At 42.4% G+C, this 21,881-nt stretch overlaps 1 protein-coding gene across 1 annotated transcript; it reads left to right on the forward strand.

Moving 5' to 3' along the window:
• Positions 1–3,037: 3,037 nt before the first annotated feature.
• On the forward strand, positions 3,038–20,701 carry sass6 (SAS-6 centriolar assembly protein). The gene is made up of 16 exons (XM_078259583.1): positions 3,038–3,240; positions 7,470–7,530; positions 7,645–7,724; positions 7,812–7,916; positions 9,084–9,252; positions 9,470–9,547; positions 10,478–10,597; positions 10,749–10,940; positions 12,507–12,701; positions 13,352–13,441; positions 13,689–13,868; positions 15,079–15,160; positions 16,404–16,507; positions 16,656–16,735; positions 16,876–16,967; positions 20,643–20,701. The coding sequence occupies exons 1-16, from the start codon at positions 3,179–3,181 to the stop codon at positions 20,693–20,695; spliced, it is 1,743 nt and encodes a 580-aa protein (XP_078115709.1). The 5' UTR covers positions 3,038–3,178; the 3' UTR covers positions 20,696–20,701.
• The last annotated feature ends 1,180 nt before the right edge of the window (positions 20,702–21,881 follow it).

Below are 21,881 nucleotides of genomic sequence, written 5' to 3' on the forward strand. Positions count from 1 at the left end.
TGCTGTGTTAAACTTGGTCGAAGCTGCTAAGCTGACATGATTGGCAGGATGAAAAGTCACGAATCCTGCTTACTCTTATGGAAACATCCACTGTAGGAAAGGTCCGTTTCTATTTAAGCGAGTTGGCTGCATGTTGTTAACGTGTTGGTGTTAAGTTCCCTCTAGATTTGTCTTCACTCTGCGGTACAAACCTGACCGCTGTTAGCACTGTTAGCAGAGAATAACCAAACAGTTAGGATTCATCATATCAGAATCAGAAGTGTTTTAGGATTGGGATTGTCAGGTTAGGGTTAGTATGGTGAGCAGTTCTAACTGCAGGTGAACAGAAGCGCTGCTGCTGCTGCTGCAGTCGATCAGATCTGCAGAAAGGTTCGTATCTAACAATTGAGTTTTGGGTTCGGGGCATTTTTCATAGAGGGCTCTTTTCTACAAACGACTAATGCCATGTCACACTCTACCTTGCTGTTGCCTGAAAACCTTGTAAGTTTCTTTTTGCTGTTTCTTACTTGAAATGTATTTGTTAGTGGCCCTTCAAAGCCTTTCTGTAGTTCAGACTGGCAGCAGTTGGAAACCTCTGATCAGATTTTGTAGAGCTGCAGGTTTTCCTGTGACGGTGATGCCATATTGATTCCTTTCTGTATGTGCGGGTACGTTGCTTCTGCACACCGCATAATCCATGTGCTGAAGACAGTTTGTAACCAACGAAGAGTTGTTTCTCAGAGAACATTTTTATGCAGTCTCATACTTTAAGGATTTTTCTTCTCATAACTTTTCAGATATTATAGTAAAGGACTGCTTTGCTTGCTTCCAGATATATATATCCCTTACATCAGAGAGAGCATAGGCATGAACAGCTTCCATCAGTTATTGCATGACTCCAGTCCACACAGGCCACAGTCCTTTTCACTTTCACTGAACGTCAGGACGATCGGTATTCAATGATAGATGATGGTTCCCCCAAGGCCCAGGTCACAAGTCTGTTATTTTCTAAATTGGAACATCTCAGAGTGTATTATCACACCATGGTCACTTCCCAAAGAACCCATTCTTTACCAGAAGCTTCTCATCTAACTTGACTAATTAACTTGATATATGATTTTAATGGACATCTGACAGCCAATCAGTAGACAAAGCATGACTTGATATGCCAGTATAAGATACTAATAGTTGTCTTTCTTGTGACATTGACCTGGCCTGAGACGCTCACTGTGGAAAGGGCTCTGCTCTGGACTGGATGTAGTTTGTAGCAGCTTTAACGCCAGCTTTGAGTACTTTTCCTTTGGATGTTTTTCAGCTGAAGCTAAATTCAATAATCAACCTTTATTTGCATGATGTAAAGTGTTCCTCTAAGACTGCATTGAGACAGGGACAGGACAGGATGTCTGAAGCAACACCTGTCTGTCCAGGGTCTGTCTTTCTGTCCCTGTTTGAATGAGTGACAGCTGTCCCAACCAGTGTTTCTGACCTAATGTTGTTCTGCTGTGGGGGATATTAACATCTTTGATAATATGTCATTATAACCATATTTAGCCATTGCTATCAGCAAATGCTGATGAATTCATTACTGGAAATGAGTATGTTTCCCTATGCAAAAATATACCATCAATAAACAAGCTATACCACAACTGATTGTTCACGTTATTCATATCTGCTCATATCATGACGACTGTGGAGGCCTGTCTGAAGTCTTAGCGGGCGCCCCAACAGGAAACAGAAACAGCCCTGCATTTAAACAACGCTGCAGAGGATTAGAGATGGCCATGTTGTTCAGTACAGGTGAGAAATGAAAATCCATCCAGTAAGGATCCATGATGGTGTAAAGACTACACTCACGTTGAGGACATTATTGGCAAGAGTGTTCCCCAATCACACACATCAGTCTGCAGTAGCAGTAGTACCAAACAGGAGCAGAGCAGAGCAGAAACAGAGCAGAGCAGACACAGAGCAAAGCAGACACAGAGCAGAGCAGACACAGAGCAAAGCAGACACAGAGCAGAGACTCTTGGAAGACTGCATTAACAACAGGCCTGCCCTCGTCATGGCTTCATCATGTCTGCAGGAAAATAAAACCACACATGGCAAACTAACTGAAGACATGACCCTTTATTTAATAAACTTGTTTGAGCACAGGGCCCTGGCTGGGGACTTTTACTGAAAGGGAAACAGCACAGCCTCATTACATGAAGGGCCATCAGCCACACACACACACACACACACACACACACACACACACACACACACACACACACACACACAGACAGAGCCTTCTGCTGCTCTCTAAAGTCAGTGTTGAAATCATCAGGCTCTCTCATTCAGGATATATTGATTGTTTACATTGTAAGAGTGAAATTGTCATATGTAAACATAAGTTTAGACATAACTGTTAGTTATCTGTGATTTATTGATATGTGTTCTGTTCTGTAATGAATGACTGATTTGTGTTCACACTTCAACAGAGTCAAGAGTAAAACCCAGAAGGTGTTGGCCAGATATGTGTATTTCCCTGTGACGTCCCAGAAAAGAAAACCTGGAAAATTCAGAAACGTTCCAGGAGACGACGGACACAAGCAATGTCCTCGAGCACTGTGACTGTAAGCCCCGATGTCCACTGGAGCACAGCGTCTCCATCACACATGTCTATATTCATGATGTATAGTTGTGCCAGAGCAGCTTGTGTTTCTGAAGCAGGAGATGTACTTGAATGAATGAAGATGTGAATGAATCCAACCACTCAGAACAGGCAGCACCACAGCAGTGAAGCATACTTAAGGACTGAATGGGTACGATATGAGGACAGAAGGGAATCAATATCAGGACTGATTGATTGATTGATTGATGAACACAGTGTTTCTTTGGGACATCTGCTGGGAAAGACTACAGGGAAAGTACATAATAATTTAATTAGTAACAGGAATCATTTCGTTTCCCTTTGGTTTAGTTTGCTGCTGCTCTCCTGCTCAAACTCCGCTCCACCAGCAGGGGGCGGGCACGCGCCCACAAGCTGCTGCCAACCGCCATTAGGAAGAAGACGAAGAGAATTCCTGTTCCGTTTCCAGGGCGATAGTTGGCGGCTCAAAGCGCCAAATCCAAACACTGAGAAAGATAGAGCAACATGTCCGAGTGAAGGAGCACTTGGCCGGGTTACTGACGGACTCTCTGCCGCTCCCTCTGGTCCGACATGGAGACACTGTTCAGCAAGACGCTGCACGTCCACGTCAGGGCCAGGGACTGCGGGGACAGGTCAGAGACACTTTGTTTTGACTGCGGGGACAGGTCAGAGACTCTGTTTGACTGCGGGGACAGGTCAGAGACACTTTGTTTGACTGCGGGGACAGGTCAGAGACACTTTGTTTGACTGCGGGGACAGGTCAGAGACACTGCAGCTAACGTTAAGCAGAAGAAACGTTAGCGTCATCACGTGTAGGCTAAAACCATGGCTAAAACAGCCTTTAGCGTCATCGGATGTAACGTTAGCGTCATCAGGTGTAACGTTCGAGCCACGTAACGAGCACCTGAAGGATATTGCACAAAACCAGGATAAGAGTTAACCCGGGATATTCCAGTTATCCTGGATGAATTTAGCCTTGACTCGGTTACACAAAAGCAGAGGCACCTAAATTACCGTAGAGATTTATTCTGTGCAGCTAGCCTGCTCCTGACCAGGCTAACAGCCAGGATTTATTAATCCTGGAGCCTTTTCTGTTCACTCAGCAGTGGTTTTACCCTATTGTTACCAGCCTGCATTAATATACAATAGGTGCATGTTGCTGTTGAGTAAAGCAAAGTTATTATTATTTAAAGTTGTGACCATTATTTTTTATAATTATTCATGTGACAGTCATTGTTACTGTTATATTGCTGTATGAAAGCTGCTTGTTGTTAGAAGTGTGGTGAATATATTACAGTTAGTTAGAAAAGGCTGATTTAAATGAACTCAGTGATGAAGGATAATATATAAAGTGCTATACACGTGTTAGCGGTTCTAACAATGGCAGACTGGTCAGGGACAAATACACCTTTAATTATTTTAGATGATTTATTTCTTTTAGTATTCTTTAACAAAGGACCATGTATGTTCCTCTTCCATGTGCACTGTATTTGGCATTCTTAGCACACAATTTGTTTTGTCGCCAGTGAACTGGGACTATAATTTTGGAAGATTGAACAATTATTATAGGTTTTAATAATTGTACAATCCTCCCTTTATTGTAGTCTTAGTTCACTGGACCAGTAACTATATAGTGTAGGCTACTGTACATTCATGTAACAGGGAGAGGACACCTCAATGGTTTTTGACCTTATATTTTGCGGGGGCGGGAATAACTGATGAATACACTCTGTTACATTAATTGTTTACAGTGTGGATTCAATTGATTACTTAATTATCTTTATAGTTTCTAGATTTCAGAGTCCAGTTTTTTCAGTGTCTTTCTTTTCTATGTCCATATATAGGCCTTCAAAGCAAAGGAAGCAAAGCATATATGTAAAGAAAGAAACTCTGCCTCTGTTGTTAAAAAAAAAAAAAAGTGTGGCAGAAGCGGGCCGACTGAATGATTGATAGTCTAAAACTATACATTTACGAACTACTTCATGGTAAATTTCCTGCGTAACATTATCTTCTGCTCACTTTTAAGGCAAAGAGTACAACAGCTCATTTGCGCAAATAATTAGCCTAACTCCTTGAATGGTATGACGGTTTCAATTCAGAGCAGTGGTCAGTTAATGTATATATTTAGGCTACTTACGCGGTCGGTCCGTGATCGTCTGCCTCGCTTTCTCTCGCTGTTTCATTACAGCAGCTGTGTTTCTTTAAAAAAATAAAATAAAATGTGTTTCACTCTCTCATAATTCCATATGAAGCTGCTGCTCACTCTGTGTAAAGAATAAACAATACATATTCTCCATTTTAGCATCAGTAAATCAGAAATCTGTGATCGACCTCGCGGTGTGTTAAAGAAAGCCGTGAATGCGCATCTATCCGAATTACTTCATCCTGGCTCGACCTAGTCGCTCCTCCTCAGCCTGGCTTGGCCTTCGTGAAACGCACCAAGCCAGGATGCACAGAGAGACTAGTTCAAGCCTCGCTTTGTCGGTTATCCTGGATTTATAAATTCTACTTTTGTGCAATACCCCCCCTGGTGTCTGTTGGCTGCAATCAGTTGATTCTAGTAAATAATGAACGTGGTGTTTTTGTTTATAATATTAAATGATGGTTCATGTGCTCACCCGGACCCAGCTGACAACAGTTGAACACATAAGAGTAGCCTAACTAACATTCTGTGTTAGGAAAATCTAATTGTTAAGAGGTTTTAAATCTTTTTGTTCGCTCAGAAACCCAGATGTTCCATAAAGCAGATGAAGTCTCTAGGTATCCATAAAGCACAAAATGTGCCATTGTTACATAGATTATTAATGTTTTGTTGAAGGAGAATTTATATTACATGGACACATGTTTATAATTGTGTTTCTTACGTATGAAATTTAGTAGTGAAGTTAGGGCTGTGTATTGGCAAGAATCTGGCGATACGATACGTATCACGATACATGGGTCACGATTCAATATATTGCAATATATTTCGATACTGTGCGTAAGGCGATATATTGGGATTTTAAGTATAATTTTAGAAAAACTATTATTTAAAAAAATGCATGATGTGCATTAAAGTCAAAGAAGTTTATTTTAGGTAAACGATTCAGTACACAGAAAATCAAACTGCCAGTTTGGGATTGTGGTTTACAGCTTCTTAGCGAGCTAATTTGTATATGCTAAAATAGGCCAAAGTTCAGCCACAGCTACATTGTTAGCTTCTAGCAAAAAGTCAGGCACTGCTAGGCACTGTTAGGCGAGGACACTAGTGGTGCGTCTCAGCATAGCCATCTAGCGGAAAGGGGTTTAAAGACAACATAAACGTGAACCACTGTCTTACATGAATAGTTTTGCACATAAACTAAAATAAAAAAAATCGATATTGTGTTTTTGAAAATCGATACAGTATTGTAGGGCTGCAGTTATTGATTATTTTAGTAATCGAGTATTCTACCAATTTATTCCATCGATTGATTGAGTAATTGGATAAGAAATATTTAGTAAGAAATACTTAGTAAACAGCTATAGTAAATATTTATTATTGCTGTTTACTAAAAAAAAAAAAAGGAAACCTGTCTTTTGTATATATACTTTTGTATATTATATTTTTTATTGCCAAATTCCAAGACCCTTAAAACAATGTAAATTTTTGGTGGCCCAAATGTTAATATTTTTCACCCCCTTCCCCTTGTTGCCTCTGGCTCTTTACACTGGATATGTAAAAGAGCTGTTCACTAACCAGAGGGTAAATGTGACGGTACAAAGCTTACAGCAGGGCTATTCAACTACACTGTTCCCGGGGGACACATTTTCAGAAGCCTAATACTGAGTGAGGAGAAAGAATAGAGAACGCAGACATCACCGGCATGATGACGTCATTCACGTGCATGTTAAGTGGCCACGCTGGGGGCTGAACGATTAATTGCATTTGCAATTATATCGCGATATGTTAAAACGCGATTTCCTAATCGCAAAGGCTGCGATTTGGTCACGTTACTCGCAAGAGCAAAGCAGTCTGCCCTCCGCCGAGAAAGCATCAACTTAGCACGCTAACGCTACGTCGTACCCTGAGCAGATTTCTGTCATTCAAACAACTTTTGTAATCTGGGCCGTCAGTCTCGTGTCCACAGAAGCGTCAACGTGGCGTGCGCTAGTAATTATCCTCCGTGCGGAAACACAGTGAGCCGTACAACCTTAATTACGTTGATTTAACGAAGCTTCGAGGCAAAGAGTTTTGCTTCGAGGATTTTTTGTAATCGAATTATTCGAGGAATCGTTTCAGTCCTACAGTATTGCAAAATAAAATATTAAGTTTATTGATTTAAAAAAAAAAAAAAAGATTTCTTACACCCCTAAGGGAAGTTTAACAGCACTGTGCTTTAAATTGCCGTGAAACTAAGATTAAGTACTTTTTAGCTGCACAAAATGTACGTTCCGTAGTCTTACAGTTCGGATGTTACAGCACCTTCAACATAAGAGGAGAATAAGCATGAGCATGTCAAATGCCATGGCGGGCCAAAACAAAAGGACGACGGGCCAAACCTGTTAACCAAATAAGAACCCCACCTGTTCAAGACACATAGTGGTGGCGTCACAGAGCTGGTCCGTAATGGCGTCACAGAGCCGGTCTGTGGTGGTCCTCGCTGACCAGGGTCGGGTCATGTGAGTCCATGATGCTCCTCTGGTTCCAGCGCAGAGAGAGACAGCTGCTCATCCTGCCATCAGCTGTGCTCTTTGCGCGCTCTTATGGGGGGAAAAAAAACAAAAAAAAAACAGTTGGAAACGGTTACATGATCTATCACCAATAATATCCTTTTAAATAACCCGTGTGATACAGACCGCATGAAGCCAGTTTTATCAGTCTGAACTGTTTATTTTACAGGAAAGCTAATATCCGTGTCACCATTGACCTCCAGTTGACAACCAGTCCAGTTCACAAAAGGGTGAGTTTGGCATAAACAGTTGGTAGTTTTAATGAAATGGCTAATTTTGAGGCTGCAGTTTTCAGTGTAACCAATATGCTGTTAAAGACAGGCTTTCTTCTGTGTCGGTATTAGGATCTTCTAGTAAGACTTACCGATGATATGGATCCATACTTTCTCTTCAACCTGTCCATATCGGAAGAGGATTTCCAAAGGTGAGTAGATGATCAGTGTTTGACTGTCAGGAAGCAGCTGCGTTTCCCTCTCTCTGACCTCTCCTGTCTGTCTCGCTGTTTGTGTAGTCTGAAGGTGCAGCAGGGGCTCCTCATAGACTTTGCATCATTTCCTCAGAAGTTTATCGACCTGCTGAATCTGTGCTGTTCTGAGCAGGAGTCAGACAATCCCAGGTACCACCACACCACTCGGTCCAACCAGATACATTCAGCTGCACACTACATGATTGCTGTCAGTCGATGTTCATTTTTTTGTTCATAAATAATGTGATCATGAATATTGTGATCATCACCTAAGAGCGAGATCCAGGTTACAAGCGGCAGAAATGGGTTTCCTCAGGAGGGTGGCTGGCGTCTCCCTTACAGTGCAGATCTACCTGGCCGTGCGACGCTTCTGTCGCGTGCTGCTCCCCTTTATTCCTATGGGTGACGTCAAGCGACTCCCGCAAAGCATCCCGGGAAGGCGGCGCTGCATTTGCAAAAACCACTGCGCGTCAAAAAAGCTGGCCGACGCCCATCTTTATGCAAATGAATCAACGCGACTATCCAGTAGAGTAGACGAAAATCTTTCAAACTGACCTTTGTCGATCTGAAATGAAGACCGATTCAGCAACTGTATGGCCTATTTCCCACAATGTTTTCAGAAACACGTTTCGGTGAACTATTTTCGTAAAATATGAGATCGTATTCCGTCCGAGTGGCCATGACAGTCGATTAGAAATTCTCGAGCAGCCAGACCCACATGACGCGTTCGATGTATTACGTCGTGACACCACGCTTCAGTCGTGTCGCAAAAAAATGGATCTGCACCGTGAGAGAGAGGGTGAGACGCTCAGTCATCCGTGAGGAACTCGGAGTAGAGCCGCTGCTCCTTTTGCGTCAAAAGGAGCCAGTTGAGGTGGTTCGGGCATCTGGTAAGGATGCCCCCTGGGCGCCTCCCTAGGGAGGTGTTCCAGGCACGTCCAGCTAGGAGGAGGCCTCGGGGAAGACCCAGGACTAGGTGGAGGGATTATATCTCCACCCTGGCCTGGGAACGCCCCAGGATCCCCCAGTCAGAGCTGGTTAATGTGGCTCAGGAAAGGGGTCCCCTGCTGGAGCTGCTGCCCGCACGACACGACCCAGGATAAGCGGACGACGATGGATGGATGGATGGATATATATTGCGTTGTGATACAGACAAAAGTGCAAAAGCTGAGATCAGTTGGTTAGATAGTTTCAGACTCCCAGGGAGAACACGGCATGCTTTCATCAGCTGGTGGGAGTTTAATCTGCAGGGCGGACTAAATACTAGAGATGTGTGTAATTTACTCCCGTAAACAGGACCTCTGACCTTTCCCACAGGTTCCTCCTGCACCTGTCCAGTCCGTCCGCAGTGCTCGATGGGCCGGCCAGCTTCAGTGTTGTAGAGACCAATGCATTCAAACACCTGAACCACTTGACTCTGCGGCTGGTCCCAGGCTCTGACAAAGAGGTTAAAGACTATCTGGCAGTGTGTCTGTCCTCTCTCAAGGTTGGCTCATTCATCATCCTCATCATCGTGCTTTCTGGCCTTTTTAAACAGAGCTGCTGAGGGGAAATGTCTTTTAATTGGAAAATCTACAGATATGCAAACCTTCACATGGATATGTTAGGGAAATAGAGGCCTCTGCTGATGAACCTTAAAGTAAAAGTTTCAGTGGAATCCTCCCATCAGCCCTTTTTAAAGACATGTCATCTCCATGTTTCAGGCAGAGAAGCAGGCCCTGGAGATGAAGCTGAAGAAGACTGAAGACGATCTGTCCAGGCAGCTGAGTTACGCTCAACAGGTGTGCTTTCTGTGCACGTTCAGCTGCTATCTAATGAGAGGCTAGGGCTGGGCGATAAATCAATATATCGATTAACTCGAATTTCATGTTTAGGGTGAATTGTTTTAAATGAAAATCGATTTTCTGTGAATGAGCGTGACTAGAGTCTCTCAAAATCTGACGAAAATCTTTTAAACTGACCTTTGTCGATCTGAAATGAAGACAGATTCAGCAACTGCACGGCCTATTTCTCATTAAAATGTTATCAGAAACACGTTTCGGTGAACTATTTTAGTACAATATGAGATCGTATTCTGAACAAGCCGCCATGACAGTCTGTCTTTGAATTTCTGGAGAAAATTCCACGTGACACGTTCGTCCAATCAGCTGCCGGTTTTCATTTTTGGGCAACAATACAGATTAGCGCCGCCTGCTGTTATGGAGACGTATTACGTCTCGTTGCTTTGGTGTGTTCTTACAAATAACGCCACATTGCAAAGTGTGTTTTAAAAGCTGTTGCTACCAAAGGTAGCAGCACAACAAAGTTTATTCCATCATCTTAAACAGAGGCATGCAGCCGAGTGGGAACGAAATGAACAAGACCGCAGTTCACACACACCCGCAAAAAAAAAAAAAAAGCTACAGTCTTAGAAAGTTCGAATTGTTGAAGGGCCCCGGCGCTCGCTCTCTCTCTCTCTCTCTGGTCTCAGGGTGTGTGTAAAATCAGAACAAAATAAAGAGTACATTTGTTTTGAGCAATTTCTTTGTCAGTTGTAGTTTGTTTTTCAATAGAAAATTAAAATGGGGTTTGGTGTAACATTTTTATCGCCCAGCCCTATGAGAGGCCAGCCGTAACGCTCTTTTGTTAATCCCTGGAAGTGTTGTCCACTTATTGCAGTGGTTAAAAAACAACCGGATCTCATCTTAACATGTCTGTTTTTCCCCTCACAGACTCTGTCCGAGAAGACTAAAGAGTTGGACAAGCTGCGTTCAGAGTGGACGAGTCAGAGCAGCTCTCTGTCCAGCCGCCATTCTCAGGAGTTGCAGTCGGAGCGAGAGAAGGCTGCAGAGGTAAGACGCCTCATTTGCCCACACAGCGCAATACAAGTCCCTCCCAACCTGAGCCTCTGCCACATGTAGGGATTTGTTGGGTCAGGAACACACCGAGCAGCATGGAGCTGGACTTGTGAGAGCCGTTTGTGTCTTCCCGCTGTCGTTTCAGTACCAGAGCAGGCTTCAGCAGCAGACGGAGCAGCTCCGCCACGAGCTGGAGAGTGCTCATAAGCAGAGCAGCCAGCAGCTTCAGAGCCGCGTGTCGGAGCTGGAGGCCTGTAGCAGAGAGCTGACCGAGAGGAAGTACAAGAACGAGGCGCTCATCAGGGACCTGAAGATCAAATTAGTGGGCGCCGAGGAGGTGGGTACACCAGGAATGACTGCTGGGCCCATACTAGGGCTGCACAATATATCGTATTTTTTTAAATCGTCTTATCGTTTTATTATATCACGATATCAACTGGCGCAATGTACACATCACGAAATGCACTCCGAGAGTTGAAAGAAAATATCAGGAGAAAGTCATTCTTTTTTTTTAGTTGGTGCCTTTTTATATTCAATTAAATGTTATTAATACATTTGTTTAATGAAAGAATGTTAGAAATCCTTTTTATTTCCTTTTTATATTAGTTTTAAATTCAACAAGCAATTTGTTGTATTTTAGCAGAATACTGAAAGCAGCTGAAATGCAAAACCGAGAACAATTTAATATCTGTTTCTTTATCGCAAGTAATATTGTTATTGCAATACTCAACAATGTTATCGCTTGTGGGATATTTTCCTCATATGGTGCTACCCTAGCCCATAACGTCACCAACCAGTATCTTGAACTGTATTCAGCAGGTACAGAGCAACACAAGGGTTGATCAGGAGTCTGTGCGTTTGTGTCGGTCTCTCGGCTGTTTGTGGAGGGAAATCTCTGTCTCTGTAGCTCCACTGTGTTCCCAGCTAGCCTCTGACTGTCAGTCTGCTGCTGGCCAGCTACACTACAGCAGCCTGTTGCAGCAGCTGTGCGTGCAGTAAGTTCTCTCTTAGGAAAGGGTGTAAAGTCCACACTAAGGGGCCGTCCACACGGAAACGCTTTTTGGGTGTAAACGCACACGTTTTGTGTCGTTTTGGCCGATCGTCCAAACAGAATCCTGTCAACGCACTGCCTGAAGACGCACTTTTTTGAAACCTGGTCCCAGGGTGAAAAAAAAAAAAACAACCATACGTTGAAACCAGCTAGTTTGATACTAAAGTTGTGTTGATGTTTGGTTGTACCACAGAGACATATGGTTCATCTTAGTTACAGTGACATATAGTCCACACTAAACAGAATATTGTCACAGAAAATGATGTTTCACTCCCCGCATCCAATCAGTGACAAGCCCTTTTCTTGATTTTTTTATTATTATTACTGTGTTGTCTCTTGTTCCCAATTGTCTTTGAACATTTTGCTCTGCAATAGCTAAGAAGCTAACAGCTAGTCGGTAATCCTCTGATTCTCCGAGAGAGAACACATTGCTGATGCAAATCAGCCGGTCACTCCTCCTTATCCTCCACGTTATCCCACCTGTCAATAGGATGCCGCCATGACAACCGCTTTTTAACACCTACTGTGAGTAAGATTTAGGTTGTAACTTATGCCTACGTCAGAACTATTTATTTGAGCAACCAACACGTCAGTAGCCCGTAAACTCTGACCTAAGTTAGAACTTACGTTCAAACTAGTCTATGGTCTTTGAACTTCCACACAGCTGGAGCACCTCAGTGCAGAGGCTTTGGACAGCAAAACAGCTGCTGAGAGAGAACCAAACAGACAGATCAACTCTGAGCTGAAAATCAGTATAAAGCTGCAGAATCAGCTGGTTTCACTCTGTAGTTTGATACATTGCGTGTGTGTGTGTGTGTGTGTGTGTGTGTGTGTGTGTGTGTGTGTGTGTAGGAGTGCCAGCGGTCCAAGCAGCAGCTGCTGTCTCTGCGGAGGGAGAACGGCGCTCTGGACTCGGCGGTCCATGACGGCGAGCGAGCGCTGAGCCAGCTGCAGATGAGAGTGGCCGTTCTGGAGCAGGAGGTCAAAGACAAGGATCAGCTGATGCGCCGCACTAAAGACGTGCTGGAAGCCACGCAGCAGCAGAAGGTACAGCAGCTCGCGCCGCCACAGCAAAAACGGGGACAGGGAGTCCAAAATCAAATCATTTTTTTACGTGTTTTATTCTTCAGTGCCAACACACACACACACACACACACACACACACACACACACACATGAACACCTCCGCACCGACCCATGCATTCAGTTAGTTTCAGTTCTCTGATTAGTTGGTCTGGAAGAACACCAGACTCATTCTTACAGGCTCTTTGTGGTGATCACATACTGCACAGGTGCTCTTTGGATACTTCAGGTGTTTTCATTATTGTTATTTAGGTGTGCTGTATCGTCTTCCATCTTGTGAAGAGCTCACTGCACGGCTAGAAACTGCTCTCACATGCAAGTCTCCTCCAAAAAAATCATCCAAGGCACTCTGGAGGCTTTGTGACCTGATGAAAAGGTCTTTATTTGACATGGCAGTATGCATTTACAATGGCTGACGGGTCTTCTTCAGGGTCTTGGTCGGCTGTTGTTTGCACGCCTACAGTATACTGTGTTACACTAATCTGTGGAGTTCTGTTATCAATGTGCTACGGTCAACAACAAGGAAGTGATGCATCATCCATAGAAGGGAGAAAGGAGGAGGGGGGAGTATTGTTAAAGTTATTCAGTCTAATCTTAACCCCCTATGTTTTTAGGAATCAATGGAAGAAAATGCTGAAAGTAAAGAAGGTCAGATAAAAAAGCTCGAGGCCACGGTGAAATCCCTGTCTGAGGAGCTGATAAAGGTTTGTGAAGCTGCATGCAGGCTGCCCCTCTGCTACAGTATACATATACATGTAAATACATGATATCAGGATCAGGCCACGTTTGTCAGTCCATCTCCACCACAAACACACCTGCTATGTGGATCACTTCATAGATTAATAATAATAATAATAATAATAATATATCAACAACTGGTGGTGTACCTAATAAATTGCGTGTATAACTGCACCGTCTGTTTCTTCCTCCTCCTGTTTGTTTTGAGCCCAGGCTAACGGCATCATTAAGAAGCTGCAGGGCGAGGTTCGAGGCCTGGTTGGAAAAATCAAAGTCAAGAACACGGTGACTGTGTCCCAGGAGAAGGTCCTCCAAGAAACGTCTGAAAAACTGGAGAACGTTGAGAAGGATCTGCAGAGCGCTCGGCAGCAGCTCAGCACCAAGGAGGAGCAGGTAGGTCTTCACGCGCACGCATGCATACACGCTCATACACACGTCGTCCCCACGAGATCTCACGAGATTAAACGTGGGTAAAGGAGGTAAAAAAAAGTGTCTTGCGATATCGGCACACAAGTACAGAGCAGCAGCCTCGAAATTAGCGTAGAAAATCCCCCGCCCGTTCCCCAAAGTTGACTCTGAGTTTACTTTTGCAGAGCGATAGCGGGAGAAAAAAAGCTGCCTGTAAAACCCAGCGTTGACTATGCCCGTTGATCACGCCTCTTGTGCAGTAGAAAATGCAGAGCAGACTCCCCAGACTAATGTTCAATCTGAAAAGATTGAGCTGGGTCTGGTGATAGCCAGACTAGCCAGAAACCACTTAGTTATATTATAACCTCGGTTCTCTGAGTGAAGAGACTCTCTCTCCACCGTACATATGGAATAAGTAACGGTGTAACTGTTAGTTATACAGGAGAGAAGCCAGTCATTTGAGATTATGGCAAAACCTTTCAGTGCTCGGTTTTCATTTTGTGACTTTCGATTGAATTAAGGACTATTTATTTATTCATTCATTGAAGTTTTCTGTAAAATAATGTTAAAATCTCGTCTCGATCTCGTGAACCCAATCTCGTGTCTCGTCTCATGAGCTGGGTGTCTCGTCACACCCCTAATACACACACACACATATACATATATACACACGCACGCGCACACACACACACACACTTATACGTGCTGTCAAAAAGAACATAAGGTCTGCTCTAATAAGTCTTCATACATATTTAAAAACTAAGTTTTCAATATACTTTTATTCTAGAGATGGTGAAGGATTTCCAAACACACAAGAAAATAAGTGTCCAAGTAAAACTAAAGCCTTTGTTTCCATTAATATTATCAGTTTTATCGTATCGGCCTCAGCAATCATACAGATGTTTGTACAGGCTAACCCGTTCTTCCCAGCCGACCGTGTTGAACTGAAAGCGCAGCGCCTGCAGTGGTCGCGTAGTTACAAAAACTCAGAGGCGCACGACCACGCGCCACGACAGCTTGCGGGGGCCTTCGCGCTGGAAACGACAGCCGTGGTGACGCGCCGGGAACACCGCGGCTACCATATATAGTACCTAGCTTGACGCGTCTTGTCCTGCACCTGCTAACCCCAGCGCACATGAATACAACATAACTGATTTGAGACGAAGTGGATGAAAACGTAGTTTGTATGTTGCAGGCGTCCAGGCTGAAGGAGCAGTTGGAGACGACTGTACAGAAGCTAAATGAAAGCAGAGAGGTGTTAAAAACCAATGAGAATGGTGAGGAAGCGTGTCTCTCTCATTTAACCCTTGTGTTGTTCTCGGGTCTATTTGATCCATTTTCAAAGTTTTTTTTATGAATTTGAATTTTAGGTGTTTTATTAAATTTCATAGCATTTTAATTTTTTTTGACATAAACCATTGTGTGATCAACTCAACATCCTCTGATCTCAACTATTAGTCAAAATAACTCATAATTTCTGTTTTTCTAAAACTCAAAAATTAGGTATGTCTATACCTAGAGATTGGCGTGGTTTTATTTCAGTTAGCCTAATAGCTGGTTTGATTTGCATTGAGAGATGATCTTATGGAAAGTACCCCATGCCAATCTCTAGGTATGGTGAAGGGTATGTGATGATGTGGGGGTATTTTAATTCCAAAGGCCAAGGGAACTTTATCAGGATGTATAGTATCCTGGATCCATGAAATAACTGGCCTTTTAAAAATAATTTGCATGCACGTTGTATATTAATAAGTTAAAAATAAACCATAAACATGAAATCCAAAATGAAATAGACAGCAATCTCCTCTGTAGACAGACTACTGTGGCTGTACTGCCATCTGCTGGCAGAGAGGGTGAACCACGGCTTGACCTACTTCCACTCAGACTGCGCCGCATACTTGTCTTTACCCAATCAGATCTGAGGAACTGCACAGTCTCAGTGAGAACTGGTACACAGTTACAACTGAGATGAAACTATATTACAGGTTACTGTACTCTTGACTCTTGCTGCGCACGTGAACAGATGTGCAATGTTAATAACTCAGGTGTAACATAGCACACTCATCAGTTAGCCTGCTGATGCTAACGTAGTTACAGATGCTACATAACAACGTCCGTTCCACCGGAGTTCAGACTGACGTTATGATGCTCGCAAACACAACCTTGATCGAGCCGTTAGAGGAGGAGCGTCCCCCTGCTTTCTCTGTCGAGGCCGCTGTGATCGGACCAATGAGGGCAGAGCATTCACTGCCTCACTGCATGCCGACTGGTTATTATTCCAGGGGTAGACAGGGAGAAGAGCCACTCCTGACATGTTTGAAGACGCATGAAAATACTCACTTGAATAATAGTTTGTGTCATAGCTTTTTTATTTTATTTTATTTTTTTTAAATTTGGTGAAATGTTAAAATTTCTCCTTCAATAAAAATCCACAGCCTATGTGAGTGTACTAGTTTGAAGATCAAAGGACCTGGTCCGTTTTTTGACCACGACTCATCTGTTGTGTTTCTTTAACCACAGTTATCAATTGGCTTAACAAGCAGCTGAATGAGAAGCAGCTGTCCAGGAAGACTCATGAATCTGTGGACAGTCCTCCACTTCTGTCCACAACAACTGGACTGAGGGTAGGAGAAACGGAACCAAACGCACATTATATACATCAGTTATACTGTTAAAGCCACGTTCCTCACATGAAAAATAGTGTTAATACTGAGGCCAGTTACAGATGTGCTGTGTGTGTGTGTTTTTTTTTTTTTTTCTTTCTTCCCCCAGGCCCAGTTCTATCCTCAGACAGCCAGACTAGATGGGACTCCTGCTGAACAGAGATCTGCACAGCTGCCCGCCAGACACACGTGAGTTTGGTTCTTGACGGGCAGCCAGTTGTCATGTCAGATTCAGAAACACTTTTATTACCTAACTGTGTGTGTGTGTGTGTGTGTGTGTGTGTGTGTGTGTGTGTGTCTGTGTCTGTGTCTGTCTGTTATGTCCTCAGGGGAGACGCTGCAGGTCTGGATTCAAAGTACTTTGAGAGGAGAGATGATAGCATCCCAATCTATGGTCTGTCGTCTAATCTGCTTAGCAAAGGTAACATCATTACAATGTCCATCAAACAGTGAATACTGGTTTGATGTCTTCCAGCGTCAGTATTTCAAAGCGTTTGGTGTGAGAGCAGAGGTCGGCCATTTGGCAGAAAGATCATTCTTTCAGGCAGGACTAGATCCACGACCTTTTCATGATTCTGTTGGTTTGTAAGACTGTTTCCAAGTTACTGTACAGTACAACGCAACTAGTTTCCCTATTTGATAAAGTACAGCCCTACAAGGTAACGACGCACCACACCAAATCCAGTCGCAAATTTAACACTTCTTTAAGAAGCCTCTTCAAGGGTTCTGTACTCGAAATTCAGACATTAATATAGCAGCAAACCAATATTAGCTTTGTAAACACATAGTGAAGTAATGGCGCTCTGAGCAGAGAATAAAGTCCCACTTCCTCTGTGTGTGTGTTGTAATTCGAGCGTCTCTGTTCTTCATTTTGGTCAATTATATAATGTTCCTGTCTATAATAATAATAATAATAATAATAATAATAATTAGGGCTGTCCTGCTGCTGCAGGAATAGCAACGCGGATTTCAGTGCCTCATGCTGGTGCCACTGATATGTCTACACTTCTCTCTGATGCTCTGAAACAGACGTTACAGGAAACACAAACATCGCTGCACATGACGCTAGTTAACACTATACTCGACAGCAGCTGACGTTAGCCTACCGCTAGCTAGTAGCTGGATTAAACACGGTTACAATGCTGACAGCTAACGCTAAACGGTGTAAAGTGTGACTGTATTTCACTGTAGAGGATTCAACACCGGGATGTAACAATCTGCAGCTGCTGTTGTCGGAAAAACACAGACGGTGCGTTCAATGAAACTGGTAATTTACAGCCTCGTGGTGCATTCATAGTTGTTGTTGTTAAATGCCCTTTTCCCATCTGGTGGTTGTTTTTGTCATTCAACAGCTATTTACTAGCGAAATAAGTTATTGTTATAGTGATTACATTATTATTAAACATTTAATTTTGACGATATGGCCTTAGCAATAAACAAGCCGTTCTTTAATGTCACCAACTGTTTAGTACCCTTCTTTTTTTTTTTTTTTACTTTCTTAAAAAGTATCGGTTCCGGCACCGTTAAGGTACCGTTTTAAAAGTACCGCTTTAGCACCGGTATCCAAACCAAACCCAACCCTAATACTGACTCTAGATTCAAATGTGTGACTAGATTAAATATATAATAAACAAATACAAATCTTAAAATCAAGTTCATAAAGTCATTTTCTTTGCATTCATTTGGTTCCCAATCAAGACACACTGGTAAGAATGGCTTTCCATTGTTAATATGTACTTAAAAACTGTTCTGAAATGCAAAATAATACAATTTTAATCATGTGATAAAACATGCCATTAATCGTGATTAACTATAGAAATTCAACGATTAGTCGCAATTAAGAAAATGTAATCGTTTGACAGCCCTAATAATAATACATTTTATTTAAAGGCGCCTTTCTCGGCACTCGAGGACACCGTGTTAGTACCTGCGTGAAGCCGGCCCCCCGTGTCATCCAAAAATTATTAAAAACACTGCTATTCGTTTGTGCTGTAACAATTATCGTTTGTGCTGTTAAGGGTTTTAAATAATTAAACTTTACATTTTCTGGCCAGTGACATCACCCAGCCCCCCATCAATGTCCCAATGTGTCCAAAATGGTCTCAATCGTTGCCGTGCCGTTAAAAGAAACATTTGTGCTACTTCGGTTTTTACATTATCAGGCTTTATTTGTTACACGTGTACTATTTGCGCTGCAAAGGCTTCTGACACCAGCCAAGTTAAGACTTAATGTCAGTAAACGTCCATAATAATTGGACTTTGGGTTAAATGTTTTTGGCAGTTTTCAGTGGTTATGAGGAGCAATATGAGAGAGACATTTCGTGATGATTGATCGTTGTTAAGGTACATTAAACCACGTTAAGCCTTTTCACGTTATGACTTATAAAGCCCATGAGAACCGTGGGGAGTCAACCCACAGCCGCTCTGCTGCCCTGCTGAAAATGTGAAGCAGAAACGCTTAATGTCAGATAACGCCCATAATAGTTGGACTTTGGGTTAGATTTTTTGACGGTTTTCAGTGGTTATGAGGAGCAATATGAGAGAGACATTTGGTAATCATTGATCATTGTTTAGGTACTGTGGTATATTTATGTTGCAGCACTGCGTTGCCGATTTGTGGAGAAGGAACTTCGTTGACACTGTTCTTGATTATAAAAAGGTTTATTACATCAAAGATTCCAGCATCAATTTACAAGCTTCTGCAGGAGCTCGGAGAGACGACCAACCCAGTCTTCAAATATTGTCGCTCTGAAGTTCTGCGGCTATCTCATTGTATATATTCTGTGCATTTAGTGGGGGTGTGAGTATATGCTTGGAGTAGGGAACTGACCATTTAAGGCCCCAGACATGGTATAGCTCCAACAAAATATCTTCTGTCTTAGGGGGCCCCTTCTAATGTTAACAGTTTCCAAATGTTTCAGCAACAGTAGGATAAAGTTCATAGGAATTCCCTTATATGGCAGTCCTTAAGTCAAAGTTGTAAATCTTCAGATACCACAGTACATTAAACCACGTTAAGCTTTTTCATTGCCATAGGCGCCAATGAAGAAGAAAACGTTAACGTAAGATAACTTGTAGAATTGTTGGATTTCGGTTTAGTTTTTTTGACAGGCTTAAGTGTTCATGACCACGTTAGGCTTTTTCATGTTAAGCGTTTTAGAATGTCCCGTTCATGAGTGATGGCTGGTGTCAGAAGCCTTTTGCAGCGCAAATAGTAGACGTGTAACAAATAAAGCCTGATAACGTAAAAACCGAAGTAGGACAAATGTTCTTTTTTTTTTTAACGGCACAAATCGGCACAAACGTAGCACAAACGATTGAGACCATTTTGGGGAGATTTGGACATTGATGGGGGGGCTGGGGATGTCACTGGCCAGAAAATGTAAAGTTTAATTACTTAAAATCCTTGACAGCACAATGGCTAATTTTTATGGCACAAACGAATAGCAGTGTTTTTAATGATTTTTGGATGACACGGGGAGCCAGCTTCACGCAGGTTATGTTAGTGCATGTGTAGTCTGGATCAACGGAAGTAAGTTTCCAAGATAAAGCCTGACATCCTTCCTCTCTCTGTGTGTGTGTTTTCGTTCTCAAACTCTGTTCTCTTCGGGAAACAACAACAAGCTTCGAGCTTGTAAGCTACACGCTGAAAATGTCAAGTTTAGAAGAAATTTGGATGATGGAACATGACAGGCCTGCTTGATTCTTTAAGGGAATTATTGTAAAGATATATACAAAGAATGTGTTTAGGGCATTTCCCCTCTAATTGGAACGTTTTAGGAGCGATTGGTGGGATTGCTGTGGACGAAGTACACACAGAGATACACTGGGAAGAGCTAATGATGTTTAACCATGTATCCAGCTGATTTAAATAGCTCACGTTACTGTATTGTGTCAACAGTTAATTTAATATTGTATGTGGTGTTTTCTTTTGCGGGGTGCAAATGTTCCACCAGAACAAATTCCTTCCTGAGACTGCGTCCGGAGCTTAGCATCGCCCAAGACCATTGTGATTGGTTTTTAAAGAAATGCAAACAAAGTGTTGTAATAATTTGGAAGTCTTCATGGAAATAAACAACTTCATTTTCCTTTTCAGAGTTCCCTCAGCCAACAAAGCCCTCCGTAGCGTCTGCTTACTTCTCTGCATGAGCAGAAGAAGACCTCCGCGTCATGGCTTCTGTTCACTTGTCTTTAAGTATATGTTATTGTTTCAGTTTTTGTGTGCTGATGTTAAACGCATACAGGAAATGCTGTTAAAACCTTCTGTATGCTGGATTCCAGTGATCATGGAGAATGTGTCAAAGTCTTCAAATTAAAATAATAGTATAACTTAAGTTTGTTACTGTTTATATTCTTTTTGTTGTCTGTATTTCAGTTATGAAGTGTAGTCTTTAATAAACCGCTTTTCCATCCCATCTGTAACTCCTGGTTTTACATCTACATTTATTTTATTTCGTCTTCCTTCAAGTCCCCATTGAATTTGAAAATGTGTAAAATAGTAAATATTTGTGCCGTTCAATATGTATTAAGGTTAGTATTTCATTCTAGTCATCTGTTGTCATTGCAATGCCTCAAAATGAAATGGAGCCCCACACACGGAGCAGCTACAGGGGCTGTGATTGGCCAGACTCCTTTGGCCAATCAGAGCTGCTACTGCTCTGTGGGTGGGGCTTGATTACATCTTTAGGTGGCACCAAGTGACAACTTCCCACACATAGGGAGTGCTTTGTTGTTGCAGGAAACAGTCAGCTTTTCTGCAAACTCCCGGGCAGTTCAGTGCTTGTGTTTGGTGTTTTAAAACTTTCTTGTGGCAGCGATAGAAGCAGTGATGTTTCCTGTTCCCTGTACGGGACTCTGGCTCAAAAACCACCGACAGAAGAAGTCTGATCTCTGGTTACATGATTGGCCACCGCAGCATGATGTGGGGTTGCGTATCTCCAAAAGTTGAGTCTGTCTTAACCCTTGTGAAAATCAACACTTTTTCTGATGTTTTGGTCTCTTTTTTTTCAACAATTTTGGCACCTTTTTCAATGTTTTTGGCGGGTTTTTTTTTACGTTTAACGGCTCTTTTCAATACCATGTATATGCGCCACTAACACCAACTTATTACCACTATAGTTTTACACTTATTTTTGGAATTCATGGTCAATTAAAAACCTCATTTATAGGAAACTATACCTAATTCTTGAGTTAAAGAAGCAGAAATTATGAATTAGTTAGACTAGTATTAAAGGAAGGATAATCACAGAAGGGTCGACGTTCAGTGAGGATACTGTTCCCAAACATTTCAAATGTTTTTTTCAAATGCTAAAAAATTGAATAAAACACCCAAAAT

This window comes from Sander vitreus, chromosome 9 (genome assembly GCF_031162955.1).
Source record: "Sander vitreus isolate 19-12246 chromosome 9, sanVit1, whole genome shotgun sequence".
Lineage (NCBI taxonomy): Eukaryota > Metazoa > Chordata > Actinopteri > Perciformes > Percidae > Sander > Sander vitreus.